The sequence below is a fragment of the Trichoderma reesei genome (assembly GCF_000167675.1).
Source record: "Trichoderma reesei QM6a unplaced genomic scaffold TRIREscaffold_42, whole genome shotgun sequence".
In the NCBI taxonomy this organism is placed as follows: Eukaryota; Fungi; Ascomycota; class Sordariomycetes; order Hypocreales; family Hypocreaceae; genus Trichoderma; species Trichoderma reesei.
Window position 1 is genome coordinate 1 of NW_006711189.1, and position 24,981 is coordinate 24,981.

The window sequence follows — 24,981 nt, forward strand, 5'->3', positions numbered from 1 at the left end:
AAGTCGCTCGTCCATTTTATATATTTTTATAAGCTAATTTAAAATATTAATTAATAAAAGTATATATATTTATAATATATTTATAATAAGTTAGTAATATATTATTAATATATTATAAGCTAGTAATATATATAAAAGTATTTTACTATATTAAAATAAAAAGAGATTATAACTATATTTTTAATAAGTATTAATAAGCTTAAGTTTTTATTTTTATTATTATTAGCTATCCCTACCTGCTTATAGTTAATCTTATTAAGTATATTAAATATAAAAAAAAGGTAATATATTATATACTTATTATAAATATATTATAATTAAAGCTAATAATTATATAATTATTTAGCTTTATAAAAAGAGAATCTTAACTTATAACTTTAATAAAATATTTTAATACTAAAGGTTTAAAAGCTAAAGTATTAAATAGCTTTTAAAGTAATAAAATAAAGTAATAATTTATAAAGTAATTATAATATATAAATAATATATTAAATATATAGTATTTATAAAAACCTTATAGTTTTTTATAATATATTTATAATATATTTTTAATATATATATTTATACTTTTAATATAAATATTATATATATAAGGTAATATTTTATAATATATATTAAATATATTACTTATATATTATAGTTTTATAAATATCTTTTACTATTATATATAGTCTTTATATAAATATATAAACTTTTAATATAATAATATATTTAAAAAGTATTAAAAAAGTATTTACTATATTAATATTAGCTTTATAAAATATAACTTTAATATTAAATTATAATATATTTATAATTTATTAATAATAAATTACTTTTTTATAATTTTTTTTTTATTTTTTTTTACTTTTTTACTTTTTTTATTATTAAATATATTAATTAAGATATTTTAAGCTAGCTATTAAAAGTACTTTTAAATAGTATAAGTATATATTATAAACTTAAGTAAATATACTAAAGTAATATATTAATATTTAATTTATAATATATTACTAATTTATTAGCCTTATTTACTTACTATTATTTAGCTAGCCTTAATAATATTTATACTTAGCCTTAGTATTAAGGCTAGTATCCTTTTTTATAATATAATAGTTTATTTAAAAAGTAAATATATTAGTAATAAAATATAATATATTAGTAATATATTAATAAAAAATACCTTATCTTAAATATAGCTTTTACTACTGCTTTTATAAAAAGAAAGGTTTAAACTATTAATATTAAAGCTTAAGTATTATAAAATATTATAGCTAGGTAGTGCTTTTATAAATATTATAAGTAAAAGTATAAGACCTTTATTATTATTAAAGGCTTTTATTATATTATAATAATACTTTATAATATATTAATAATATATTCTAAATATATTAATAAAAGGTTAGTAATACTTATAATATTTAATACTTTTTAATTACTAGTAGTCTTTTTTTATACTTTTTTAAAAATACTATAGTAGCTATAAATAATATAATTCTTAAGGTTTAAAGTATATAAAAAAGGTTAATTTTAAGTAATATATTAATAATATAATATTAATATATTATTAATATATATAGATTATAAATAATACCTTATATTAAAATAAAGGTTTTTATTATTTATAAGTATATAATAAAACACTTTTTTAAATAAGAGGATAATTTTACTAGTTTTTTAAAGTATAAATATATTAGCTTTTTATAATATATTATAAATATATTATAAATATATTAATAAATTTTACCTTTTATTTAAATAATACTAGTTTTTTTTAATATATACTACTAGCTTTATTACTATTAGCTAGTTATTTAGCTTTATAATAAATATAAGTATTATATTACTTTAATATAATTAATATATATAGTATAATAATATATATAAAATAAGTTAAAAATATATTAAAAATATATTAAAATATTATAATATTATAAAAGTTATTAATACTAAAGGTTATATATTAAAAAAAAAAGGGATAAATAGTTAATATATTAAAAAGGTATTTAACTTTAATATAAAAGCTAATATAACTTATACTTTACTTTTTAAAAATTTTAGCTAATTAAATTATAAAAAGTATAGGTTATATAAGGTTTTTTAATATAGTAAAAAATTTAAAAAAGTAAAGCATGGGTTATATTAGACTAGGGTGTATAGGTTATTTAAGGTAGCACCTCCTCTAGGATAGTGGGCTTTGCGTCTACTACAGGCTTTTAGCCGGACCTAGTCTCCCCCTCAATCCCTCCCTTTTACTCGTAGTACATACAAGGGCCGGTCTCGGGCAACTAAAACAACCTCGTGCATGACCTCTAATACCGGACTCGCATATCTCGCTGCTGCTACTATCTCGACCTCTCCAAGATAGACAGACCAAGATAAGCGTGAGGGGAAACCGGATCTTGCAGAGAGATTGACGCCGGTGGCTGCATCTCCCTGCCATTCTGCATTCCGGGGTGCATGTTGTTAAATACGCGTCCGGGACCTGCACTCGATGAGCCGCCAACATGCCTGCGCATCCCGCGAATCTGAGCCGCTGCTGGGCCGCTCTACTGACACCCACGGCGATATGACTTCTCCTGCTGAAGCTGCGTCTCCTGTAGAGACAGGCGTGGATGCCGCTGTTGCGCGTCGCGTGGTGAGGAAGATTGACCGGGTGATCATCCCGCTGCTGTTTGTCACGTACATGTTGAACTTCATGGACAAGGTCATCCTGTCGAGTGCCGCCGTCTTTGGCCTGCGCGATGACACGGTAAGAGAGCCCCAACACCACTAAGACGAAAGGCTGTTGACATATCTAACATTGTGTTGCAGCACCTCGTCGGACAGCAGTACAGCTGGGTCAGCAGCATCTTCTACTTTGGCTACCTCATCTGGGAGTATCCCACTACCATCCTCATCACCCGTCTCCCCACGGCAAAGTACCTCTCCGTCAACACCCTCATCTGGGGCGCTGTCGTGGCCCTGACGGCGGCATGCACCAACTTTGGCGGCCTCATGGCCGTCCGGTTCCTGCTGGGCATGGCCGAGGCCACCATCACGCCGGCCTTTATGTTCCTGACGTCGACCTGGTATACGCGCGACGAGATGCCGGTCCGAGTGGGCATCTGGTTTGCGGGAAACTCCATTGGCGGCATCCTCTCGAGTCTGATTGCCTTTGGGCTCGGCCATATCGAGGACAGCGTGCATCCGTGGCGGTGGATGTACATTGTCCTCGGCGTTGCCACGTTCCTCTGGAGCATCCCCATGTTCTTCCTGCTGCCCGACAGCATCTCCAAGGCCAAGTTCCTGACGCCCGAGGAGCGACAGATTGCCGCTGACCGCACCGTCATTGCCGGAACTGGGCGCACCGAGAACGCGCACTGGATATGGGATCAAGTCATTGAGTGTCTCATCGATCCCAAGACGTGGCTCATCTTCCTCATTGAGCTTGTCAGCCAGATTCCCAACAGCGGCACGCAGAGCTTTTCCAACATCATCATCTCCTCGTTCGACTTCACCTCGCTGCAGTCCACCCTCATCAACATCCCCTATTCGATCATCACAGCTGGCATCATTGCCGGAGCCGGATGGCTCGCTGGACGATACCGCACGCTCAACTGCCTCCTCATCGTCGTCGTCCTCATCCCCTGCGTTGTGGGCTCGGCCGTCATCTACCGCCGTGACAGCGTGCCCCATGGCGTGCAACTGTTTGCTTACTTCCTCCTCTCTCCTGCTCCGGCCGCGATGCCTCTCAACATGGCCCTCGTGCAGTCCAACTACCGCGGCGTGACCAAGAAGATGACCGTCACGGCCATGCTCTTCTTGGCGTATTGCGCGGGCAACATCTCTGGTCCGCAATTCTTTCGTGCAACTGAGGCACCGACATACGAGACTGCCTTTAAGACGATCATGATCTGCTACTCCATCGTCATCGTTCTGGCGGTGACATTGAGGTGCTACCTGCAGTGGTCCAATGCGAAGCGGACCAGGGAAGAGGGGTTCGTGGGTAATGCTGGCTCGGCTGGTGCGGTGGCTGATGGAAAGGTGTCTGATGTCCTGGATGGCAAGGATGTTGCAGAGGCGGTTACAGAGATTCGGCTGAGGCCGGAGGACTATGAGGATGTGACGGACTGGAAGACGGTGGGCTTTCGGTATAGACTGTAGATGGAAACAATGCTATTCGCATATTTGCTCACTCAGGTATACTGTCTGCCTCTTCACTGTCGAAATGTGTATGTATGGCACAGTTTGCTATCCCCTACTCTGCATTCAATGATTCCGTCTCTTGACTAATGTCGATGAGGGCTTCTCCACCAGCAACGATGCGATGAACATTGCCCAGAGTGACCATAGCCGTTTCCCTGCTCTTATCAAGAAAGTTGTACTCATCCGGCGCAATAACATTGACATAGTAAGGATCAGCAAAGGCACTCATATAGTGCTCCAAGCTCGAAATCTGCCATATCACAGCGCCATCGTAGTCCATGATAGTAATGGGGAGTGGCGTTGCAGTCAAGGACTGCTCAAGGACGTTGGAGGTGTGGACCTGAGTCACACAACGTGAGCCCTTGAAGTTGAGAAGGAGAATGCTGAGGATGCTTACTTGAGTGTAGCCGGTGATTCCATGTTTCTTGGCCCAGTATGCAATCTTGGGGGCATGGACGTTGCGCCAGTAGGCGTAGAATTGCTCTTGGGTGAGGTCAGGGCGGCGCTTGATGAAGCCAATCAAGTACAGTGTAGAGGTCATTTTTGCCAAGGAGCCTTCCAAAGCGATACAGTTGACAAGATCTTTGGAACTTCAAGAGCCTGAATGTCAGTTGCTTGGTTATCTCAATTGTTTCCTTGACAGCTACAGACGCCATTAATACACACTTCGTTCTACAAAATCACCTTCCGTCCATCACATCTTCAACCGACTCTCGGCCGAACACAGATAACCACGAGATGGAAATTGAAGCGACAATGAAAGCAAAAGGACTATCAACAACTCGAGTTCTTGATGACCAGCAGTAGTTATTTGCACTTTTGTGTGAGTTTCTTAGCAACTCAATGCCAATTCGGCCGAGCTCGGCCGAATTCCACAAGCAAGGGCACCACGCCGTTTCGCGAGAGGAAATGCAGTGACTGCATACGAAATACAAGGTGGAAACCCGTTGGTCGGGAATTCTTTCCTGAGGAGCGATATCTCACTGGTCGCTGCAACTGAAGAGACTTGTTATATTCGCTCTTATTCGCTTGAGAAACTGCGCCTTTTGTGGCTGCTGCTACCTTGGGCAACTTCGAATATCTTACATGGATTGCGGGATACTTGCCTCTTCTGTCAGCACCCTTCGGCAATGTACGAGTATTACTGGCTTGGAGATATTATGTCGAATACCCAGCGAATACGCGGACAGGATCCTTTCCGTCCCCGCGGAAAACGGAAGTGACTGGTCAAGAGGAAGAGAAGTCGGGATTGTGCCGTTTCCATCTCAACTGGAATCACCAGGTTATCACCCAACATCTTCGAACTGATCATTCAGAGATACTGGTCACTTTCACTACTCTGCATCTTTGTCCTTTCTCTCTTTGTCATCTTCTTGCCTTGAGACCTCGGTCACAGACGTTAAATGATAGACAAACAAACAATTTGTTCTCCTTGACGAAAGAGAACCATCAGTAATGGAATGGGACTCTACCGTCTCATACCCATCTCTACCCCCACCAAGGTATATCCAGATCTTCGCGCCTAATACACATTAAGCGTCTATTGCGAGTTGAAGGGATCATATAAGCGACTCAACGCGGAACTAATGCAAGCATGTTCAGAGATGTAAGCCACAGTTTTCCTTCTTTACGATTCCGCACCCCACGGAAGACATGCAACAGCCCAGGAAAGACAACGCCTCAATCAATATCCGCCTCATATGGTCAATATCGCCGCTTCATAGAGTTAACGGCCCGCCCGTTTCTGGCAACATCTTGCTCTACCATGCCAAGCGATCAGACAAATAAAGTCGCTCGGTCTACCCAGCGACGGCCATTAAGGACCCTACGTCCATTTCAAGTAAGGCACTGCAAGCGCTCAGCGCGCACAGCTCGGCGTTAGGAGCAGACTGCTCATGGAAGCGTGACTGGCGTCGATCTGGAGGATCGAAGGAATGCGCAGGCACAGACAATATTATGCTCGACTGTACTGTCAGCTTAGTGAGGCAATTCAGAGCCTCTGGGCAGGTCGAGGCTAGGATGGACTCGGGGGAATAGTTGGACATGTGTCCGACGGGGATTATATAGCCACTGCCATGATGCTTTCAATCTGCAGGACCCAGATGACGGGACAAGCCTCTGGTCCTGTTTCGAGGAGAGCGGACGAATGATGATGCAGGCATATGGATATCGGTGTAAACCATGAACTATTCCCGATACTAGTACTACCACAGGTCATTGTTCAGGCAGGAATATTACTCCGAGCCTCGAGTGTTCCAGGGACAGGTGAGAAAAGCCCCACGCGGAGATCGACGGAGTACAGTAGGAGCAGGAGCAGGACCATCGCCGGGAATGACAGACAAGACAAGGTGCTGCACCCGTTCCTTTGCTCACGGGCTACCTGGTACTTTGTGATTCCTGTCTGGTAGATAACCAGATCCTATTACCTAGGTCCCCAACTCCAAAGGCTATCCTCATCCCTAGAAGTCACCATGGTAAAGAAAGAGATTGGGTAATACATGTAGTAAAGTATGTGTGCGTTGTTCGCGGTGTTCGGGGTTGGCCGTCTTACAGAATTGGGGTCCTCCAAGCCATGCGCGCCAGCGGCAAAGCGGCCGAGGTTCCCGACACGGCGTTATGTATTATCACATACCCTTACCACAGACAACGCTGTAGTCTCTTCTCGTACAACAAGGCAAGCCTCACGCTGATCAATGCTGAAACACTCAGCTGCAATCCCGTAAGTAGACTTTGTACCACTACTGTTTGTTGCTACAGTACAAGAGGTATCATAAGCCGAGGTGCCCAAGGCCGTTCGCCTGCCTTTCGCTACGCTCACCCCTCCTTTTCCTTTTCTATGCAAGATCACTGCGGAGAACAGACACTATCCGCTTTAAGCCCTTCTCCCGAGTTCTTTTCCTTGGGTGTTGCCCAATATTGCCCACTGAGTGCTGAAGATCTCGCTCCTCGTCACAGTTGCCCATCAAGTCTACAAATCCTCGTACTGATTCCGGCTCATAAATGGAGCTATTGAGGCCTTCTATTATTCACACGTTCCTTGTACAGCCATGAAGTAGATTAATCACCACCTACAGTGAATGAACAGCCAATAGAACACGACGTGATTCAAGCCTCTCGTGGACGAATGCAGACATTCCTCATGCAAGTCGGCGGGGAATTGCCCAAGGTAAGGTAGGCATGGAAACATCCCTCTAGCTTCACGTCCAAGTCGTGGCCGAAGTGTGGCTCCTCGTGTCTGCTCTAGTGTCTTACTGGAATAGAAACCAGGGGTCCTTGAGCCTGATTCGAATCTTGAAAGATAACCTTACATACTTGTCTAACGTCATGAGTAGTTGCGGAGTTTGTTGAAAGGGAAGTCGGAAGTCAGGAGAATCCCCGTTCTTATACGGGTTGTTGGGCGATTCATCCTCGATCCATAGGAGTACCCTCTTCAACTGGCTCCTTGGGTGTTCAGGCGACTGTTGAATCATGAGTCGATCGTCCGTGCATCAGAATGCAGACTCTGCCATGCCGTCGCCTGAGCTACGAAAGGTCCGCAAGGGGACACGCAGCTGTTGGGAATGTATGTTAAGAACGAGAACCCATTCCTCAGCACTTCACAGTCTACTTCTTCGTCGTCTCTTCTCTTCTTTTACTTCTCTATTGGCCCTTGGGATTCGGTCTCCTAATCGTGAGCGTGTGTTCTATAGGCAAACGCCGCAAGATCAGGTGCTCGTTCAAACCCGGCAACCCGGCGACTTGCGCGTGGTGCATCTCCCACAACCTAGTCTGTGTCAGCCAGCGATTCCGTGATGAGGCGAGCGATGCCTCGCGCAACCAAAGCATGGAGGAGAGGATGACGCGGATGGAGGACTTGCTTGGACGGGTTCTTGAAAGGCTGGAGGCTGCAAACACGCGTTCTCCTCATACTATAGAGGAGGAAGCCCATGGACGCCTAGAAACCGCCGAGACCGCCATCGGGATCGATGTCGTCAACACGAATTCTACCGTTTCGAACCCTTCTTCGACTTCTGCCGTGGTTTCCATCTTCAAAAATACAGCTGTAGGGACAAAGTTGACAACTCCCGCGATGTGAACAAATCAGATACTGACCGTTATGATCTAGTTCATGTCCGAGATCAGCGGACAGAAGGCCTCTGCAACACCTACTGCCACCACAGCAACAGATATCGACCAATCCATTGTCCACAGCAATACGACCATGTGGCCGAAACTGACGAGAGTCTCCCACCTTCTGCTAGAGATGATGCCGCCTCGTTGCACAATAGAGCTTCTCGATAGCCAAAGCTCGCCTTGGATCTGCCAACTACTTCGCCCCCTTCCATCACTCAAACACCTGAACAAGTTCTCGCTGCTAAAGATGATGCCGCTCGAATCATCAACTCCAAGCCACCCTACGTTCATTGCGAGAGCTCTGATGTGCATCGTGATATGCTTGCAGCAGCTTCCCCAAAACATCGACGCCTCGCAATTTGAGTTACCATCTCCTCGAACCGAATACATGCAGTCTCTTACTTCGTTGATCATCTCCCTGGTCACCTCTGACGACGAACTCGTCGCCACGCAGGAAGGCCTCGAGTGCCTATTGCTACTCAACATCTACTTTGTCAACTCGGGCAGACCACGACGAGCGTGGCTCAACAACCGCAGAGCAATGGCAATCGCGCAGTTGATGGACTTGCACAGGATACACGACAACGACGACCTTGATGAAGACCGAAGCGACGCAGAGTCCAAATTGGCCGACCTTTGGCCGCACATCAACCATCACGACCGCCATCTCTCCCAGATTCTAGGGTTCCCTTGCGGAGTAGGAAATGCATACGAGCCTTTTGCACCAGACAATCTCAAGCTCATGCAACACCTGGACGAAAAGAAACAAGATGCCATCTATCTTGCACATCTCGACCGCATCGCCGCACTGTTGATCGAAAGGGAACAGCGCGCTTCGACGGCAGGGACTGCCATTACCCAAACCGTCGATCATGCGCTTGTGAATCTTTCCACGTCAATGCCCTCGTCGTGGTGGCACCCATTCGACAGGCTCTCTGGCACGCAAGAGGAGGCAATGGACATGCTCTACGGCCGCTACAACATCCAGCTATGGCACCACCAGCTCGAAATGTCCAACCATCTACCATTCATGCTCGACGCAGACGAGGACACACGGAGCGAATACAGCCGGATCGCCTGTCTCAAGGCCGCTCGACAGCTCATCAAGGTCTACCTCCCGCTACGCACAACCTTTGGCATGTTCTCCTGCTGCATGACCAACTTCCAAGCCTTCACCGCGGCCGTGATTCTCATCTTCAACATGTTCCTCCGGACCCCTGCTGCCGAGCTCGAGGTGCTCTCGGGTCGAAGGGAGAGCGACTGGGAGCTCATAGCGGATGTCATAGCCGCCCTTGATGCCGCGGTCGAGCGGTTTGAGGACAGAGTCGCTCTGCAGGCGCGGGACGTGTTGACGCTGCTTCAGGCTATTGAGAAGGACCCCAAGACGCTGCAGGGCGAAAAGTTTCACTTTACGATTCCTTACTTTGGCATCATTTCCATTGCGCGGAAGACGGGACAGGACGGCAACGACGGTCACGGCGAAGAGAACCAGCCGATGGATGGGGAGAGTGCATCTGGTGGCCAGTCGGCTTCTGCTGGAGCCGAGGTGTATCTTGATTACTTGCCCACGTTCATGACGACCATTGACTTCATGGGGCCCAGCACGGCGGCGGACGTCGACGAGCTGATGCAGCAGTGGCTTGTTGAGGACATGTGATGCCATCTTGCCACGGTTGTTGCTATCTATGGATATCCCGCAAGGACGAAACAATCGAGATTCAAACCGCACGATACAGTCTTGTCTATGACACGGAAGAAAGCAAACTCCAGGCCCTCGTGTGAATGTGCAAGTAATCAGGCTAACTATACGTCCGGTATTACTTTTTGGGCATCATAGGCCCGCGGTGGCGGGAGTCCGTGTGCATGTGTGTGTGTATATACCAATCAACATCTGGAGCTCTTTTTTCCACCGTCCATGTTAATTTGTCTGCATGCAGCTTCAGTGACACAGCCAGGATAAGTAAAGAGGATGGTGCTGTTGATGCAATACCATAGTGACTTGATAAATCCCGCCTGCAAACCTCGGCAGCTCCTCACAGCGACCTGCTCTACCGGTAGTTGAGTCCTTTCAAGAGTCACGACGGCATCCCCAGGTCACCTATCTCTTACATTCTCTCAGATTTGATGTTTCCGTCAGTACGCGGGGATTGCTTGCAGCTTGGTGGCCGGGAACCCCAAGTCAATGGCCGGCCGTTGCGGACTTTTATAATGTCCTAGCTTATGAGCTCAAGTGCACGGAATATGCGATGCAACCTCAGGCCGGGCAAAAGAAGCCATATCCGGTAAAGCGAAGCCCAAGCGAACGGGATACAGAGATTCGTCCGAACAATCCGTCCAATTCCCAAAGATTCTGTCCCAGGTGATTCTCCTGCTTATTACTTCCAATTGGCAAGGTAATCAATACATCTTCATCCTGCTTCTAAGAAGATAAGAGGTGCGGGTATCAGAAGGAATAGAACGCATACATTTCGTATACACGGAGCTTACATGTAGATGACAGTGTGAGTACTTAGAAGCCTTTAACGGGACACCTTTGGGCGAATGGGGGTCTGGACAGATCTCCGACCTTAAGTCACGAGGCTCTGGAATATTACCCTGCATGTGCATGCAGATCCGCGGCGTTCAAGTACAAGTAGAGCTGCTAAGCACCCAAAGGCATCATTTGGCCAAGTACAGCGGGATGCCAGTCTGGTATTGGAAGGGCAAGCAATAAGCAGACTAATTGCCCGGCCTATAGCTAAAAGCAAGAGTAATTGGTTTTGCCTCACTCGGGAAAAAGACGAACTCAAAGAATTGACAGTTTATCCTATGCCTAGTCTATCTGGGAGTCGGTAGGTTACGAGGAGCTTCCATCTACGGACAAGGCAAATCGAGATGTCATATGGGCAGTATACTGGTCTGTCCATACGGACTTGTCGGTCGCCGACAAAGACGACACAGTCAACAATAGCCTGCAGGCCCCTAGGTATGTTTGTGTTTCCCCTTCAAAGAGACTACAAATACGAGACACCCCCTATTGTCTTCGATCCGACTCCCCTTCATCGCCATCGACAATCTAGGTCCGCGTTGGCAATACAGAGAGTAGGGCAAAGGTAGCGATGCTCTGTAATGAGTGCCATGCCCTGCCTTTGCATTCACACAAGTATTGTCCTTACAAATATGGAAATATTCCACACTCCCCGTTGACACTATTCATCTTGTCGCTTTCATCGAATTGATTAATAGACTCTAACTACCAGCATCGAAAGGGCACACTGCAGAAGGCTCAACTCCTGGCTCTCAGTAACGAAAGGACTGACAAGAACAGGAAGTGCCGCCGTGAGTAAGCACCAAATTTGGGCGTCATCTTACCGGGAGTTGAGATCTCACAGTCTCTGCCTGGCCTGGTTCGCGGGACATGCATGCACCTGAACGGAATACTACCCAACTCTACATATGCCGACAGTGAGATACGGCCTTCGGATACTTTCTAGATAATGCTTCACTGCATCACTTACCCGAGGCACTATGGGAGGCATATCCCCTTGCTACGAAACCCGCAATGGCTATTGCTTGTATGCTCTTGGGAGGAGCCTTGGTCATTGTTCAGTCCAGATGGAACGCATGAGCATTCAAGCTGACTCAAGCCTTAACAACGCAGCTCACGCCTACCGCGGCCCATGTTCCCCGCAGAGACAACAGTTCATTTCGCCTCACCCGGTCCTTCTCGCCCCCATACTGTCATCGACTCCTCTCTATCGTCTTTCTTGACACCCATTGTGGTTGTCACAGGTCCAGGGACAGGGTATGCCTGACGGAAAAGAGAGACGGGGGCTCACGGCTACAGGCCACATGATCAACGGAAAACATGCCCAAGTGTCCTCCTAGTGGTTCGATTCTGTCTGTGTCAACCCGCAGGCTTTATCCGACAAACCTCAGGGACAGGTAACGCAACTCACCCCGACCAGCCCCGACCTCAAACAGCACGTGTTAACCCCTACCAGCACTATGGAAAAATTGATTCCAGGCCGGCATTTCCATCCCTCGTTCCAGGGGCCCGGTATCCATACACGGCACCCATCTTCTTGCTCCTCCCGCGTTGAAGTTCTAGGTCTGCTTCTAGTTACTGGGTCCCCCCACCCGTCATCAGCATCCAGAGCTCAGAGGACGGCCTTTTTCTCTCGAGCTTGCCAACAAGCTCAGCCTCAGCTTTAGCCCCGTGTCAGCACTTACGGAAAAGCCCACAACAAAACAGCAAGGGTTCACAACTTTCAAGGGGGCCTTTAGCAGCATCTGCTGGAAGAAGCAGCATGACTAAACGGCAGCTATCGGCCGAAGCCGTCCAGGAACAACGCCGGCCTTGCCCCTGTGTCATACAAATTAGCACAGCGACTAATAGCTGCTTATGTAGTCCTGCCCTAACAATAGAGTCTGAGAGAGCTCAAAGTAGGCCTTCCGAGTGCCGATCGGTGTCCACGCAGTAAGACGAAGACAGGGGAAGCCTATCGTAGGGCTCGTTTGGACTTTATTTCCCAGGCATTCTATGCTGGCAATACAACTCAATGGGGACAAGAGCTTGACGAAACTGTGGAAGCTCAGTTCAGGAACCAGCAAGCAAAAAAAAAAAAAAAAAAATATCTAGGGCAGTCCATATGCCAGACCCAGAGGCCGCCCCGTTCATCACGGAGCTCTGCCGTTACGGGCAAGTTTGACCTTTTTGCTGTCAGAGATCAGCGGAAACAAGCAACAAAGTTCCTGCGACGATCTGCGGAGAATGGCCTCCATAATAATAGCCTGTATAGGCAGGACGTCAACCGAGAGGAAATATGATGGCTTCTAGGGCAGTATCAATGCTACGGCCATTAGCTGCTGGGCATCTTCTCCATCGGCCCGATGGGGGGCCATGGACGATGGCGACTGGGCTGAGCGAGGAAGAAAAAAACAGACATGGCAGTGTGAAGCGGTAAGACGATGGCAGGCGAGTGAGGACCAATGTTTCTTTATATAGATGTTGATCGTGGGTTCGGGGATGCTCGCTTTATAATGCTCCCCCTTGCTTCGGGTGATTGTAGCGAGTATCCAGGGTGTGTTTGCTTGATCGCGTTTCTTTAATAACGCGGGCATCGTCTCGATATTCGTTCCCTTTTCTCCTACCTCGTTCTGTATCGACGACGAAACCCTCGGTTTTGCTCGTCTTCCACTCCTTTTCCCACCATGATGAAGTCGCTGGCCGTCGTGGCCGCCCTCCTCGGGCTCGCCACGGCCTCGCCCGCCGCCGTCCGCAACCAGACCCGCGTCGAAGCCCACGTCGAAGCAAGCAGCAGCACCTCTTTCTGGTACGCCGCCATGGACCACACCGGCCAATACAAGGGCTACGCGCCTCACGCCCCGAGCCCGGGCTCGTACAGCGTCTTCGTGGCCGTCAACGCCGGCGACGGAGGCTCGCTCCAGCAGGCCATTGACTCGGCTGGCAGCAGCGGCAACCGCCAGAACGAGTGGCTGTCGTCGCAGCCCCGAGTGGTGTACATCCCGCCGGGCACTTACACGCTGTCCCAGACGCTCAACATGCGCACCGACACGATCCTCATGGGCGACGCCACCAACCCCCCCGTGATCAAGGCGGCGGCTGGCTTCAGCGGGAACTACCTCGTCAACGGCCAGGATCCGTCCACGGGCGTGTCCGGCGAGCTTTCGTTTGCCGTCGGCCTCAAGAACGTCGTCCTCGACACCACGGCCGTCAGCGCCACGTCCAGCATCTCTGCCCTGTACTGGGGTGTTGCCCAGGCCGCTCAGCTGCAGAACGTCAAGATTGTTCTTGCGCCCTCGAGCGGTGGCAAGGGCCACACGGGTATCCAGCTCGGCCGGGGATCGACCCTCGGCCTGGCGGACGTGAGGATCGAAAACGGCCAGACGGGCATCTGGCACAACGGACACCAGCAGGCGCTGTACAAGAGCATCTACTTCTACCGCAACACGGTGGGCATGCTCATCAGCGGCGGCAACACCATCACGCTGCTGAACCCGACCTTTGACACCGTCGGCACCGGCGTCTCCAACACGGGCGGCAGCCCCTTTATCGGCATCGTCGACGCCACGTCCATCAACTCGGGCGTCACCTTCAGCACCACCGTCTACCCGTCGATTGTCATTGACAACCTGACCAAGGACACCAGCTCCGACGTCGTCGTCCTGCGCGGCGCGACGGCCCTCGGCGCCTCGTCCCACGTCGTCAACTACAGCTACGGCAACACCGTCGGCCGCAACCCCATCTACGGCGCCGTCTCCGGAAGCACGGCCCGGCCCAGCGCCGTCGCCCCCGGCGGCCGCATCCCGGCCGTTGCCGCGCCCAACTTTGCCCAGAACCCCGTGACGGACTTTGTCAACGTCAAGGACCCCGGCCAGAACGGCGGCCAGACGGTCAAGGGCGACGGCTCGACGGACGACTCGGCCGCCCTGAACAAGGTGCTGCAGTTTGCTGCCGCCAACAACAAGATTGCCTACTTCCCCTTTGGCGACTACCGCGTGCTTTCGACCCTTGTCGTCCCCGTTGGCTCGAGGCTGGTCGGCGAGGCGTGGGCGACCATCTCCGGTGGCGGCAACCTCTTCAAGGACGCCTCCAACCCGAAGCCCATCGTCCAGGTCGGCAACGCCGGCGACGTCGGCGTTGCTCAGATCCAGGACATGCGCTTCACCGTCTCCGACGTCCTGCCCGGCGCCATCATCGTCCAGTTCAACGCTGCCGGCTCCAAGCCCGGTGACGTCGCGCTCTTCAACTCCCTTGTCACTGTCGGAGGAACCCGTGGCGCGGACGGCCTGACCAACACCTGCACCAAGGCCAACAGCGAATGCAAGGCTGCTTTCCTCGGCCTCCACTTCACCGAGAGCTCGTCCGCCTACGTCGAGAACACCTGGAACTGGGTTGCCGACCACATCACCGAGGGCTTCAGCGGCGGCTCCAACATTGCCGCCAAGGGAGGTGCCCTCGTCGAGTCCACCAAGGGAACCTGGCTGCACGGCCTCGGCAGCGAGCACTGGTGGCTGTACCAGCTCAACCTCAAGTCTGCCAGCAACGTCGTCGTCTCCCTCCTGCAGAGCGAGACCAACTACGACCAGGGCGACAACACGCAGCAGGTGCCTCCTGCGCCGTGGACTGTCGACGTCCAGGGCTGGGGAGATCCTGACTTTTCGTGGTGCGACAGCTCTGCTCGTTGCCACATGGGTCTGGCCAACTACGTGCAGGGCGGATCCAACATTTACTACTTTGGCTCTGCCTCGTGGGCTTTCTTCAGCGGCCCTGGATATCAGGGCTGCGCTTCTGGTGGTTACCAGTGCCAGGGTAAGTCGATATTCTCTTCCAGACGGAATTCATGGAGTCCTTTTCTTTTTTTTTTTTTTTTTTTTTTTTTTTTTGCTAACAGCTTCGGATAGACTACATGCACGTTGTCAAGACGACGCCTACGAACCTCCAGATGTACGGCATGTGCTCCAAGGACACCAAGGTTGCTCTCCGACTGGGCAACGGCACCGATATCAATGCTCAGGATGGCTTCACTGGCGGCTGGAGCCCTGGTGGCGACGTTGGTCGCTACACCACCTAAACTTGGACGACGGATAGAGGCTACCTTTGATATCGAAGACAATAATGTGTAAATCTGCTCCCAATACTTGGACATCATGGAGCGTTGCCTATTAACTAGATATAATGTGTATCCAATGTATAATGCCATCATGCAGATGTATATGGCCAAGCGCGCGAGAACATGGACTGATTGTGACAAGACATGTGAATCTCTTTCAACCATGTATTCTTCAGCCTAGGTAAGGTACTTGTCAATTTGTTCGGCTCCAGGGTTGGCAATGACTTTGGCTTTGCCTCTGGAGGACTTTACGGTCAGTGACTTACACGACTGGGCCAAACTCGTGAAAGACAACGTGCATTGAGGTAGGGAACGAGCAGAGTCCCAACAAGCCCTCAATGACTACCTCTTCATCAAAGCTCCCGGTTTCATTTCAATAGCAAGAAAGTAACGGTGAGAGTAGCGTCTCTGGATGGCCAGAGTTATCAAAGTGCATGCCTCCTTTGAGAACTACACGCGAAGCAGAATCAGAACTGGCGAAACATATGTACATGTAGGTAGCTCCAAGTCCACACCACACAACTTACCCTGAACCATGGCAACCATCGACGTCTCCAACTCATTGTAAGGTACTCTTCGACATTGTAACTGCGAACAGCTAGCGCCAAGCTGTTGACTGCTAGCAAGTGATGCCCTCTGACGACGTGTCTCGGGATCTTAGACTCGTCGCATGACTGCAAGCTGCTGACAGAACAGTCCCACGTTGGGGCATGCGAATTTGTCAGCTGATGCCATTTCAAGTACGAGGCCACGGTTAAACGTCTTGGACTGTCTCAACTTCAGAAGCGATTTAAATACCTAAGGTACTTACCTATTCTAACATCCAGTCCTGTTCTTTTCTCGTTCCCTAATATGGCTGAGAGAGTCGTCACTACTTGAGCTCTCAAGGGAAACCTCAACGGCGTCAGAAAATGGACCAAAAGGGCATCATCGAGCGACGCCTCCCCAACGCCGTCATCTACAACCTCACCCAGCCAAACCAAGTCACAATCACTCTCCCCCCAAAATCAACATGGTCGAGCGGCCTGCACTGGCACGAAACCCACACCGAGTACCTCAAAGTCATCAAAGGCAGCATAAAAGTCCGGCTCGGAGACGTCGAACAAACTATCACGGCGAGCAGTACCAACCAGCCCGAGATTACCGTCGAGCGATATGCCTGGCACGAATGGCAGCGCGCAGACTTGGACGGCGAGGAAGTCGTCGTGATTGAGCGTACGGATCCGGAAGACGGTGAAAAGGCGCTCTTCTTCTGGAACTTGAATGGCGTGATATTGGATGCTGGGAGGGTTATCGGGACGAATGTGCCTGGGTTCGCATTCTTCCCTTCCAAGATCAAGGATCTCATCATTGATTTCTGGATCACGCTGAACCTCTTCATCGTGTTTCACTCGCTGGACAACTTCCCTGTCATCTTGAGCACGACGAGGTTCTGGAAGGGAAAGCCTTCGCGCGGGCTGTCGGCGGATTGGTTTGTGTCTCATTTGCTGCTTTCGCTTGCAGCTCTGGCAGGCCGTGTCTTTGGGTTGAGGGCTGTGAGATCGGAGTATACGCCTGCTCCGCAGTACAACCGCTGGAAAGAGCATCATCATATCGACAAGTCAAGATAGGCCTTTAGAAAATGATGATATGCTATGTCATGTATCGTGAACCTGGGCTCATGCGGCTGGGCTATGATCGTGTCTCGTCCATATAAAACTCCGTCCAAGGACCTAAGCTTCGCCCCGTATAACACGCACCTGATCGAGGACGGAGCAGATCCTCCCAAAGTGTTCAGGCATCCAGATGTCATAGATGTTCTTCACAAACTTGTATGCAGTCCATTTCTCCCTGCCGTCGTTTGCCGTAAAAGAGAACTCTTTGATGAGATGACGGTAGTACTTTTTGTCCCTTCCGTCTATGACGGGGTAATGTCCATATATCCTGACTGACCTGTCATCGTGCGAGACAGAAAAAGCAACTATCTGTCGGTGAAGTTCCTGTTCGCGCCCTACAATGTAGAAGAGCAACGTCATGCCCTGCACCGCCAGGGTCATGCTGTGGGCATTCTGACGATCCGCGATGTCGAGAGAAGCCATCTCGCAGGATAAAAAGGGTAGGTACACATGAGGCGTGGCTTTGAAGAAGGACAGGCGAGAGGAATCCGTAATGAGCCACGACAGCACCGCACGTTGCGTGACTGAAAACGCATCCAGCCGGAACCCAACCGAGTAATCTGGCTGCGGAGTCGCAACCCCGGGCACGGCGCACGCGCACTTCCAGCCTTCGTTGACGCTCTCTGCCAGGATATCGAGGTGCTTGGCTCCGTATATTGCGAGCGTCTCTGCCGAGGGGACAAGGAGCTGCGATATGTCGCGGATGATGCGGGCGTGATTGCGGTTGCGCAGCTTCTGGCAAGTCTCCCTGAAGAAGTCGTCGTGGAAGAGCGACTTTTCAGGAAGAGTCTGCTTCGTCTCCAGCAGGATCTGGCAGAGCCTCCTGCTCTGGGTCGCCACGCCCAGTGGCGATGAAGTCATGAAGCTGCTGCCGTGGGTGGCGAGCAGTGTCTCGCATTGCTCGTCTCGGTACTGGGCGTGTTTGTCCTCGCGGGGACCCTGGTCGATGGGCGTTGCGGGCGGATCAGAGCCTGCTCGCTTCCGCTTGCCGAGGGCAGACGAGGACTCGTCTTGGCCGACGACACGTTGAGAGTGCTCTGGTCCAGGCGCAGCGTCTTCGCGTGCCCTTTGCCATTCTGTCCTCCAGGCGTTGATGCGGCGGTGGGCGTCGTTGGCCGACGTTGTTTCCTCAGCCAGGGACTTCTCTTGCTCTACGGCTTCTGCGAAGGCGATTCGCCGGCCATCAATGGTGGTGAGCCATAGTTCCTCAGAAGCGAGCACGGCTCTGCGCTGCCTTTTGGGCGTTCTTTCGGTTGTTGGTGACTGCGGCATCGTGGAAGAAATGGACGAGGTGGAAAGGGACAAGGTCGCTGCATTTGTTGCAAGCTTCATGTGATTGAAGGAGCGGTGATGCATTAACTGCCCGTGGTGGTGCTGGCTGAGTATGTATGCGCTAACAGAGGCCATGAGGAGCAGCACTTGAGGCTCCCATTCATGCTCCAATCCATCCAATGGTGCACACGCAGTCCATGAATCCTCTGGGACAGATTTCTCATCTTTACCTGTGCTCCATCCTCAACGGCTGCCTGCCTTTGATGTGTTACTTGATCATCAATCCTTGTCTTGGGCCTTAACCAGGATCATCTCCAGCTTCATTCACCACCTCAACGATCCGCTTCGTCTGCCTGCTCCAAGCCCAGCTCGAGGGCCCCTCATGCCCTGTAGGGCTAAAGCTACAGCGGCACGGGGCACTTTTGTAGGGGCCGCAGAGCTCCAGCCCGGGCAAGCTGCCGCCGGCCGCCAATCAGCGCGCCCGCCTCGACCAGCAAGCTCCATCGATGACACCACAGCTCCGTACCTTGCCTTATCGTCTCCCGTTTCCAGACGAGGCGCATCATTTGATTGATCCTTCCTTCAACCCGCCAGCCATTTTTGTTTTCTATTCTATTCTTTTCCTTCTCTCTTCCCTCCTTGCATTATCGCCATCTCCACAGCTCAGCTTCACCAGAGGCGCCGGCTGAGATGCCGCATGCAAGCTGACCGCGACATTGTTCAATATATCCTAACTTACCTACCTATCCGTAGTTCTTTGGCTACTGCTGCGACATTCTGCCTGCTTCCCGCCTCTTGCGCCGCTCGATCGCATTGGCTTCGCGACCTCCAATCGATCTGCGCCGCCGCCCTGCTCCATCCCATGATTGAGCCCTCGCCAGCCTTTGCCGCCGTCACCGCTTGATCGCGAGGCCACCATGAGGCTCCCTAATCCGTTCAGCTTCCGGCCGGGGCCCGTCACCTTCTGGACCACGGCCGTCTACCTCGCCCTCGTCATACCGCTGATCTACGTCCACGAAACGGTGCCGTCTGCGCCATCGAGCCACTCTCTCAAGCAGGGCCTGGATCTGGACGAGGCGTGGCTCGATTTACAGCTCATGACGAGACAGTACCACCCGTACAACAGCCGAGCAAACACAGAAGTCCGCGAGTTCCTCATCAAGCGCTCTCACGAAATCCTCGACCGGAATGGCGTTCCTTACAGAACCGAAAAGACTGGAGGAGTGATTTGGGATGCCAGGTCTGTCCTCAGTGATATCACAAAGCAGTTCAATTGATAGCTGACCGCCATAGTCTCAACACATCTGCTGTTACCAGGGCCAATGCCAATGCCAATGACGAGCTGAGAGCCAAGCGAGCGCCCGGTGCCACCATCTTCGATGACCGCATCTCCAACGTGACCTGGACCGTCGATTCGCTGCTCCAGAGCACAAAGGGCGGCTCCAAGACGTGGCAGGGCTACTACTTTGAGGGAGACAACTTTTACATCTACATCCACGGCCAGGAAGATCCCGAGGGCGACTGGTGGACCTCGCAGGCCGGAGCAGCCAGCTACAGCAGATCCGGAGGTGTCCTTGTCAATTGTCATTTTGACTCGTAAGTCTTGATGCACTTCATGGCGGAAATGAACGGTTGATTTGCTGACATCCACAGCGTCTCGACTGGATACGGCGCCACCGACGATGGCATGGCCTGCGTGAGCATGCTCCAGCTCTTGAGCTACTTCACCACCGAGGGACAGCAGCCGAAACACGGCATCGTGCTGCTCTTTAACAATGCCGAGGAAGACGGCCTGCTGGGCGCCCGCGCGTTCGGTTACAGCCCGCTGCTCAAGTTCTGCCACACCTTTGTCAACCTGGAGGGAGCCGGCGCTGGCGGCCGTGCCATGCTTTTCCGAACCACGGATCTCGAGGCTGCCAAGGCCTACTCCAAGAGCCCTCACCCCTTTGGATCCGTCGTCGCGGCCAACGCGTTTGAGCGTGGAGTCATCAAGAGCGGGACCGACTTTGAAGTGTTTGCCCCTGACTTTGGACAGCGCGGCGTGGACATTGCCTTTTACCAGCCGCGAGCACGCTACCATACCGAGGACGACGATGCGCGCCACACTTCGGTCCGCAGCATCTGGCACATGCTGTCAGCCGCTCTGGCGACTGCGGAGAGATTCTCAGAGCTCACCGACACAGTCTTCAGCGGCGATCGGCGCGACGGCGACAAGGACTTGGTGCAGAACGGCAAGCCAACCGAGGGTGTCTACTTTGACTGGTATGGCAGCGGCTGGTCGGCGTTTCCGCTTCGAGGCCTCTTTGCGTGGTCCCTCACTCTGCTCCTAGTCACGCCTCTGGTCTTGATCGTCGTCACCTATCTGCTGATACGTCAGGACAAGTACTACTTCTTCGCCAAGGACGTGGAGCTCGAGAACTCTGAGCTCCATGACGACCCGATTGCTCTTGGTGGTTGGCGCGGCTTCTTCCGGTATCCTCTAGCCCTCATCTTTGCCGTGGGCCTGACATTGGGAGCGGTCTTGCTGGTCGCCAAGGTCAATCCACTCATCATCTACAGCAGCGGATATGCAGTGTGAGTTTATTTCTCCCCGACTACCCTTCTTCTCAGATCCTGGACTAACAATGGTTAGCTGGGCCATGACCGTGTCTTTATTCTACATCTCCTTCTTCATGATCATGAGAGGTGCCAACTTTGTCAGACCGTCCGCCCTGCACCGCGGATTTGCCCTCATCTGGCTGTTTATTCTCTCGTGGATTGTGCAGGTCATTGCTGCCGTGGCTGAGGATCGCATGCACATTGGCGGCCTCTACTTTGCCGCCTTCTTCCACACAGCCGTCTTTGTGTCGCTCTTCATCTCGCTGGTCGAGCTGTTTGCTCTGCCTGGAAAGGAAGATTTCGCCAATCAGTTCCAAGACGACGCGGCACCGTCACATATCCGGGTCACCAGCTCCGACAACACAATTACCGGCCACGAAGACGACCAAGAGGACGCTACAGAGACGACGCCGCTGAGGGCTCGAGAGCACAGCTACGGATCGAGCGACCACCCGACGTTTGCCAGCACGTATCGACGGTCGGCTCATCTGGACGACCCTGCCCCCTCGGACTTGATCAGCTTCCCGCCGTACGAGCACGAGCAGGCGTGGTCTGGGCGGCTGCCGACGTGGACCTGGATTGTTCAGTTCCTGTTGCTTGCCCCCATCCACATCATCCTCGTGGGCAATCTGGCATTGGTGCAGACTTCCGCAATGGCCATGAACGGCGCCGACGGCGGCAGTCTCTTGCCTCCCATCATGGGCGTTGGGATCATGACCATCCTCCTGCTGCTCCCTCTGACCCCTTTCATGCACCGCATCACTCGCCACGTGCCGCAATTCCTGTTCGTCGTCTTCGTCGCCACGTTCATCTGGAACCTAGCTGCTTTTCCCTTTTCAAACAATGCCCGCTACAAGCTGTACTTCCAGGAGGTTATCGATGTAGATGCGGGAACAAATGTGGCTACTCTGACTGGTATCCCAGAATATCTCCACAAAGTCATTGACTCTATCCCGTCTGCCACGGGCCAAGATGTTGAATGCAGGGCTTCCACGCGTTTAGGCCTCACTACGTGCGAATACGATGCGTCATCTCTGCCGCCGTATCTCGCCAACGGCACAGACCCCAAGGACCTGATTACCGTGTCGAGCTCGAGGTCATCCGACGGAACGACGGCGAATCTCAAGGTCGACGCCTTGGACACCAAGATGTGTATCCTGAACCTTACTCGGCCTGTGTTTGGGTTTACCATTAATGGCGGCGCCCCCCCGGACACGCGATTTGGGACGATCCCGCGTGGCGGTCTGCGGGGGATCACCCTCTTCAGACGAGAATTCGAAGGGCCATGGGACGTTGACCTGCAGCTGACGGGGGAGGACGACGTGCTGGACGAGGACGAGCTGGAGGTGACGGTCAAGTGCGCGTACAGCGACATGAACGACGACAAGACGATACCGGTGCTGCGCGAGCTGTACCAGTACATGCCAAAGTGGGCCGTCATCAGCAAGACGGCGGTTGCCCTTGTCGAAGTCAGGAAGAAGTTTACGATATCATGAGGGAGCGCTTGGAGTTGACTGAGTTTATGACGTTTGATGTGGACATTCCAATTTGGGTATCATTGTGATTCGTCGCGGCCTGGTTGGCTATCTGGAGAGCATATACCAAGTAATAGGAGCCTGCTGTAGTCTTGTTGAAGACCTGTGTCTTTGGTAGCTTGATTTTGAAGTGATCTGAAATGTCGTTGCTGGGCTTGTTACGAACCATTGAAGACCCAGCTTGACGTGACCGGGGGGTGGACTCTAAGTGATCGCTTGAGGGCTTTGCATGCTACAGCTTGAGCTGAGAAGACACCACATGCCGCTATGCTCATGCCAGACATGATAGAGACTATTGTACCAAACGCAGTAAAAGGATATGTCGATTGGTTACATCTTGGTCATCTCACGTAGTTTAGACATGTACAAGAGACGCCAATTAAACACAATCGCAGGTGGACTCTTTCTCACATGCTAGACGTCGGCATGACCCACCACTACTACTAGGTAGGTAGCTGTCGTCACCACCAGCAAATCTGCTCCTCATCACCACCAGCCTCCATCACCAATTGACCACCAGAACCCCTAAAAACATAGAGTATTGCTGGGGGGGCACTGGTCTTATGCTAGGGGGGCACTGACTAACCTAAATTAGCTAAGCTTCCTTCTGCGCTATGCTGCGCTATATAATTATAATATAAGGCTGTAGCACTTTTAAATATAATATAATACTAAAAAACGCTAAAATATTAAAAATATAATTATTATTATTATTATTACCCTTAAGCCCTTTATTATAATAAAGGCCTTAGATAATAATACTAGCAGCTAAGCTACTTAATAAAGCCTATTTTAATTACTGCTATTATTTTTATTATTATTACTGCTGCTACTACTGCTATTATTATAAGTATTACTATAATACTAAGAAGCTTTTTAAAAAGCTTTTTAATAAATTCCTTTACTACTGCTATTATAAGAATTTAACTTATTTAATAAGCTTTTTACCTTTTTATAAACCTTTTATTATAATAATAGCACTGCCTTTATAAAAAAGTAAGCTAGGAATTATATAAAAGTTAATAGTAATAAAATCTTAACTACTTATACTCTCTTTTATAATTATAAAGCCTCCTAGCTAGCTTATAGCACTAGCCTTAAATAAACTATAATTATAAAGCTTAAGTGTTTATTTAAGCTTATAGCCTTTACTATATAAAAGTCTAACTAAAAGTAAAGTTTTAAGGTTTTTAAAGGTTAATATAATTATAATAGTATAAATAACCTATTAGCTTATATTATTTATTATTACTATATAAAAATATAATAAAATATTAAAAAGTTACTATTTTTTTATAAAGCTTTTAATACTTAAAAGATAAAAGATATTATATAAGCCTTAGTTAATAAGCTAGGCTTATTTTTTTAATTAAAAGATATTTATAATAATTATTAGTTTATTTATTAATTTAAGCTTAAGGGCCTTATACTTACTTTATAGTTTATTAAGGTTTTAAAAAGAGAAGGACTTTACTATATTATTTACTATTATAATAATAAGCTTAATAAAATTAAAGCTATATTTTAAATATATTTTTAATACTAAATAATATAAAAATAGTTTTTAAAAGTCTTTAAAATAAATAATATATATAAAATAAATAAATTTAAAATATATTTATTTTAAGTAATAGGCATAATAAACTAAAGCTTTATAATTAACTTTATATTTAGCTTTATAAATAATAAAAAGTAGCTAACTTATAAGTAGCTTTATTATTATTTTAATAACTTTTATTAAAAGCTAAAGATTTTAGCGCCTTAGATTATAATTATAAATAAAAAGATAGCATTAAAAAATGCCTTAAAAATTATCTTTTTAAATGCCTAGCAGTAGTTATATTTATATTATATTAATATAAATATTAATAAAAAAATAACCTTATAGTAAAAAGACCTAAAAGATAAGGCTAATAATAATAATATAGCTATAGGCAGCCTAGCTACTAACTTTAATATTAATAAGCTTAGTAGCTTTAGCCTTATTATAGCTATATAAGCTGTAAATATAATATAAGCAGAGGC

The 24,981-nt window shown here is 48.7% G+C and overlaps 7 protein-coding genes across 7 annotated transcripts; 5 read left to right on the forward strand and 2 right to left on the reverse strand.

Annotated features, from left to right (window-relative positions):
* Positions 1 to 2,548: 2,548 nt before the first annotated feature.
* TRIREDRAFT_70860 (uncharacterized protein) lies at positions 2,549 to 4,125 on the forward strand (the record flags this gene model as incomplete). Its single annotated transcript, XM_006969781.1, has 2 exons — positions 2,549 to 2,731; positions 2,794 to 4,125. 2 exons carry the CDS (start codon positions 2,549 to 2,551, stop codon positions 4,123 to 4,125), a joined length of 1,515 nt encoding a protein of 504 aa, XP_006969843.1.
* Positions 4,126 to 4,219: 94 nt separating this feature from the next.
* Positions 4,220 to 4,708, reverse strand: TRIREDRAFT_70855 (uncharacterized protein; the record flags this gene model as incomplete). The annotated part of the gene is made up of 2 exons (XM_006969793.1): positions 4,220 to 4,480; positions 4,517 to 4,708. 2 exons carry the CDS (start codon positions 4,706 to 4,708, stop codon positions 4,220 to 4,222), a joined length of 453 nt encoding a protein of 150 aa, XP_006969855.1.
* Positions 4,709 to 6,739: 2,031 nt separating this feature from the next.
* On the forward strand, positions 6,740 to 9,937 carry TRIREDRAFT_112499 (uncharacterized protein; the record flags this gene model as incomplete). The annotated part of the gene is made up of 4 exons (XM_006969782.1): positions 6,740 to 6,886; positions 7,253 to 7,333; positions 7,760 to 8,209; positions 8,273 to 9,937. The coding sequence occupies 4 exons, from the start codon at positions 6,740 to 6,742 to the stop codon at positions 9,935 to 9,937; spliced, it is 2,343 nt and encodes a 780-aa protein (XP_006969844.1).
* A 3,536-nt stretch (positions 9,938 to 13,473) lies between these two features.
* On the forward strand, positions 13,474 to 15,857 carry TRIREDRAFT_70845 (glycoside hydrolase family 55; the record flags this gene model as incomplete). Its single annotated transcript, XM_006969783.1, has 2 exons — positions 13,474 to 15,595; positions 15,688 to 15,857. The coding sequence occupies 2 exons, from the start codon at positions 13,474 to 13,476 to the stop codon at positions 15,855 to 15,857; spliced, it is 2,292 nt and encodes a 763-aa protein (XP_006969845.1).
* Positions 15,858 to 16,807: 950 nt separating this feature from the next.
* Positions 16,808 to 17,506, forward strand: TRIREDRAFT_112502 (uncharacterized protein; the record flags this gene model as incomplete). Its single annotated transcript, XM_006969784.1, has 1 exon — positions 16,808 to 17,506. One exon carries the CDS (start codon positions 16,808 to 16,810, stop codon positions 17,504 to 17,506), a length of 699 nt encoding a protein of 232 aa, XP_006969846.1.
* A 102-nt stretch (positions 17,507 to 17,608) lies between these two features.
* On the reverse strand, positions 17,609 to 18,535 carry TRIREDRAFT_70861 (uncharacterized protein; the record flags this gene model as incomplete). The annotated part of the gene is made up of 1 exon (XM_006969794.1): positions 17,609 to 18,535. A coding segment is annotated over one exon (927 nt), but the record flags the coding sequence as incomplete, so codon positions are not given.
* Positions 18,536 to 19,740: 1,205 nt separating this feature from the next.
* Positions 19,741 to 22,917, forward strand: TRIREDRAFT_23475 (uncharacterized protein; the record flags this gene model as incomplete). Its single annotated transcript, XM_006969780.1, has 4 exons — positions 19,741 to 20,063; positions 20,141 to 20,419; positions 20,477 to 21,397; positions 21,456 to 22,917. The coding sequence occupies 4 exons, from the start codon at positions 19,741 to 19,743 to the stop codon at positions 22,915 to 22,917; spliced, it is 2,985 nt and encodes a 994-aa protein (XP_006969842.1).
* Between the last annotated feature and the right edge of the window lie 2,064 nt (positions 22,918 to 24,981).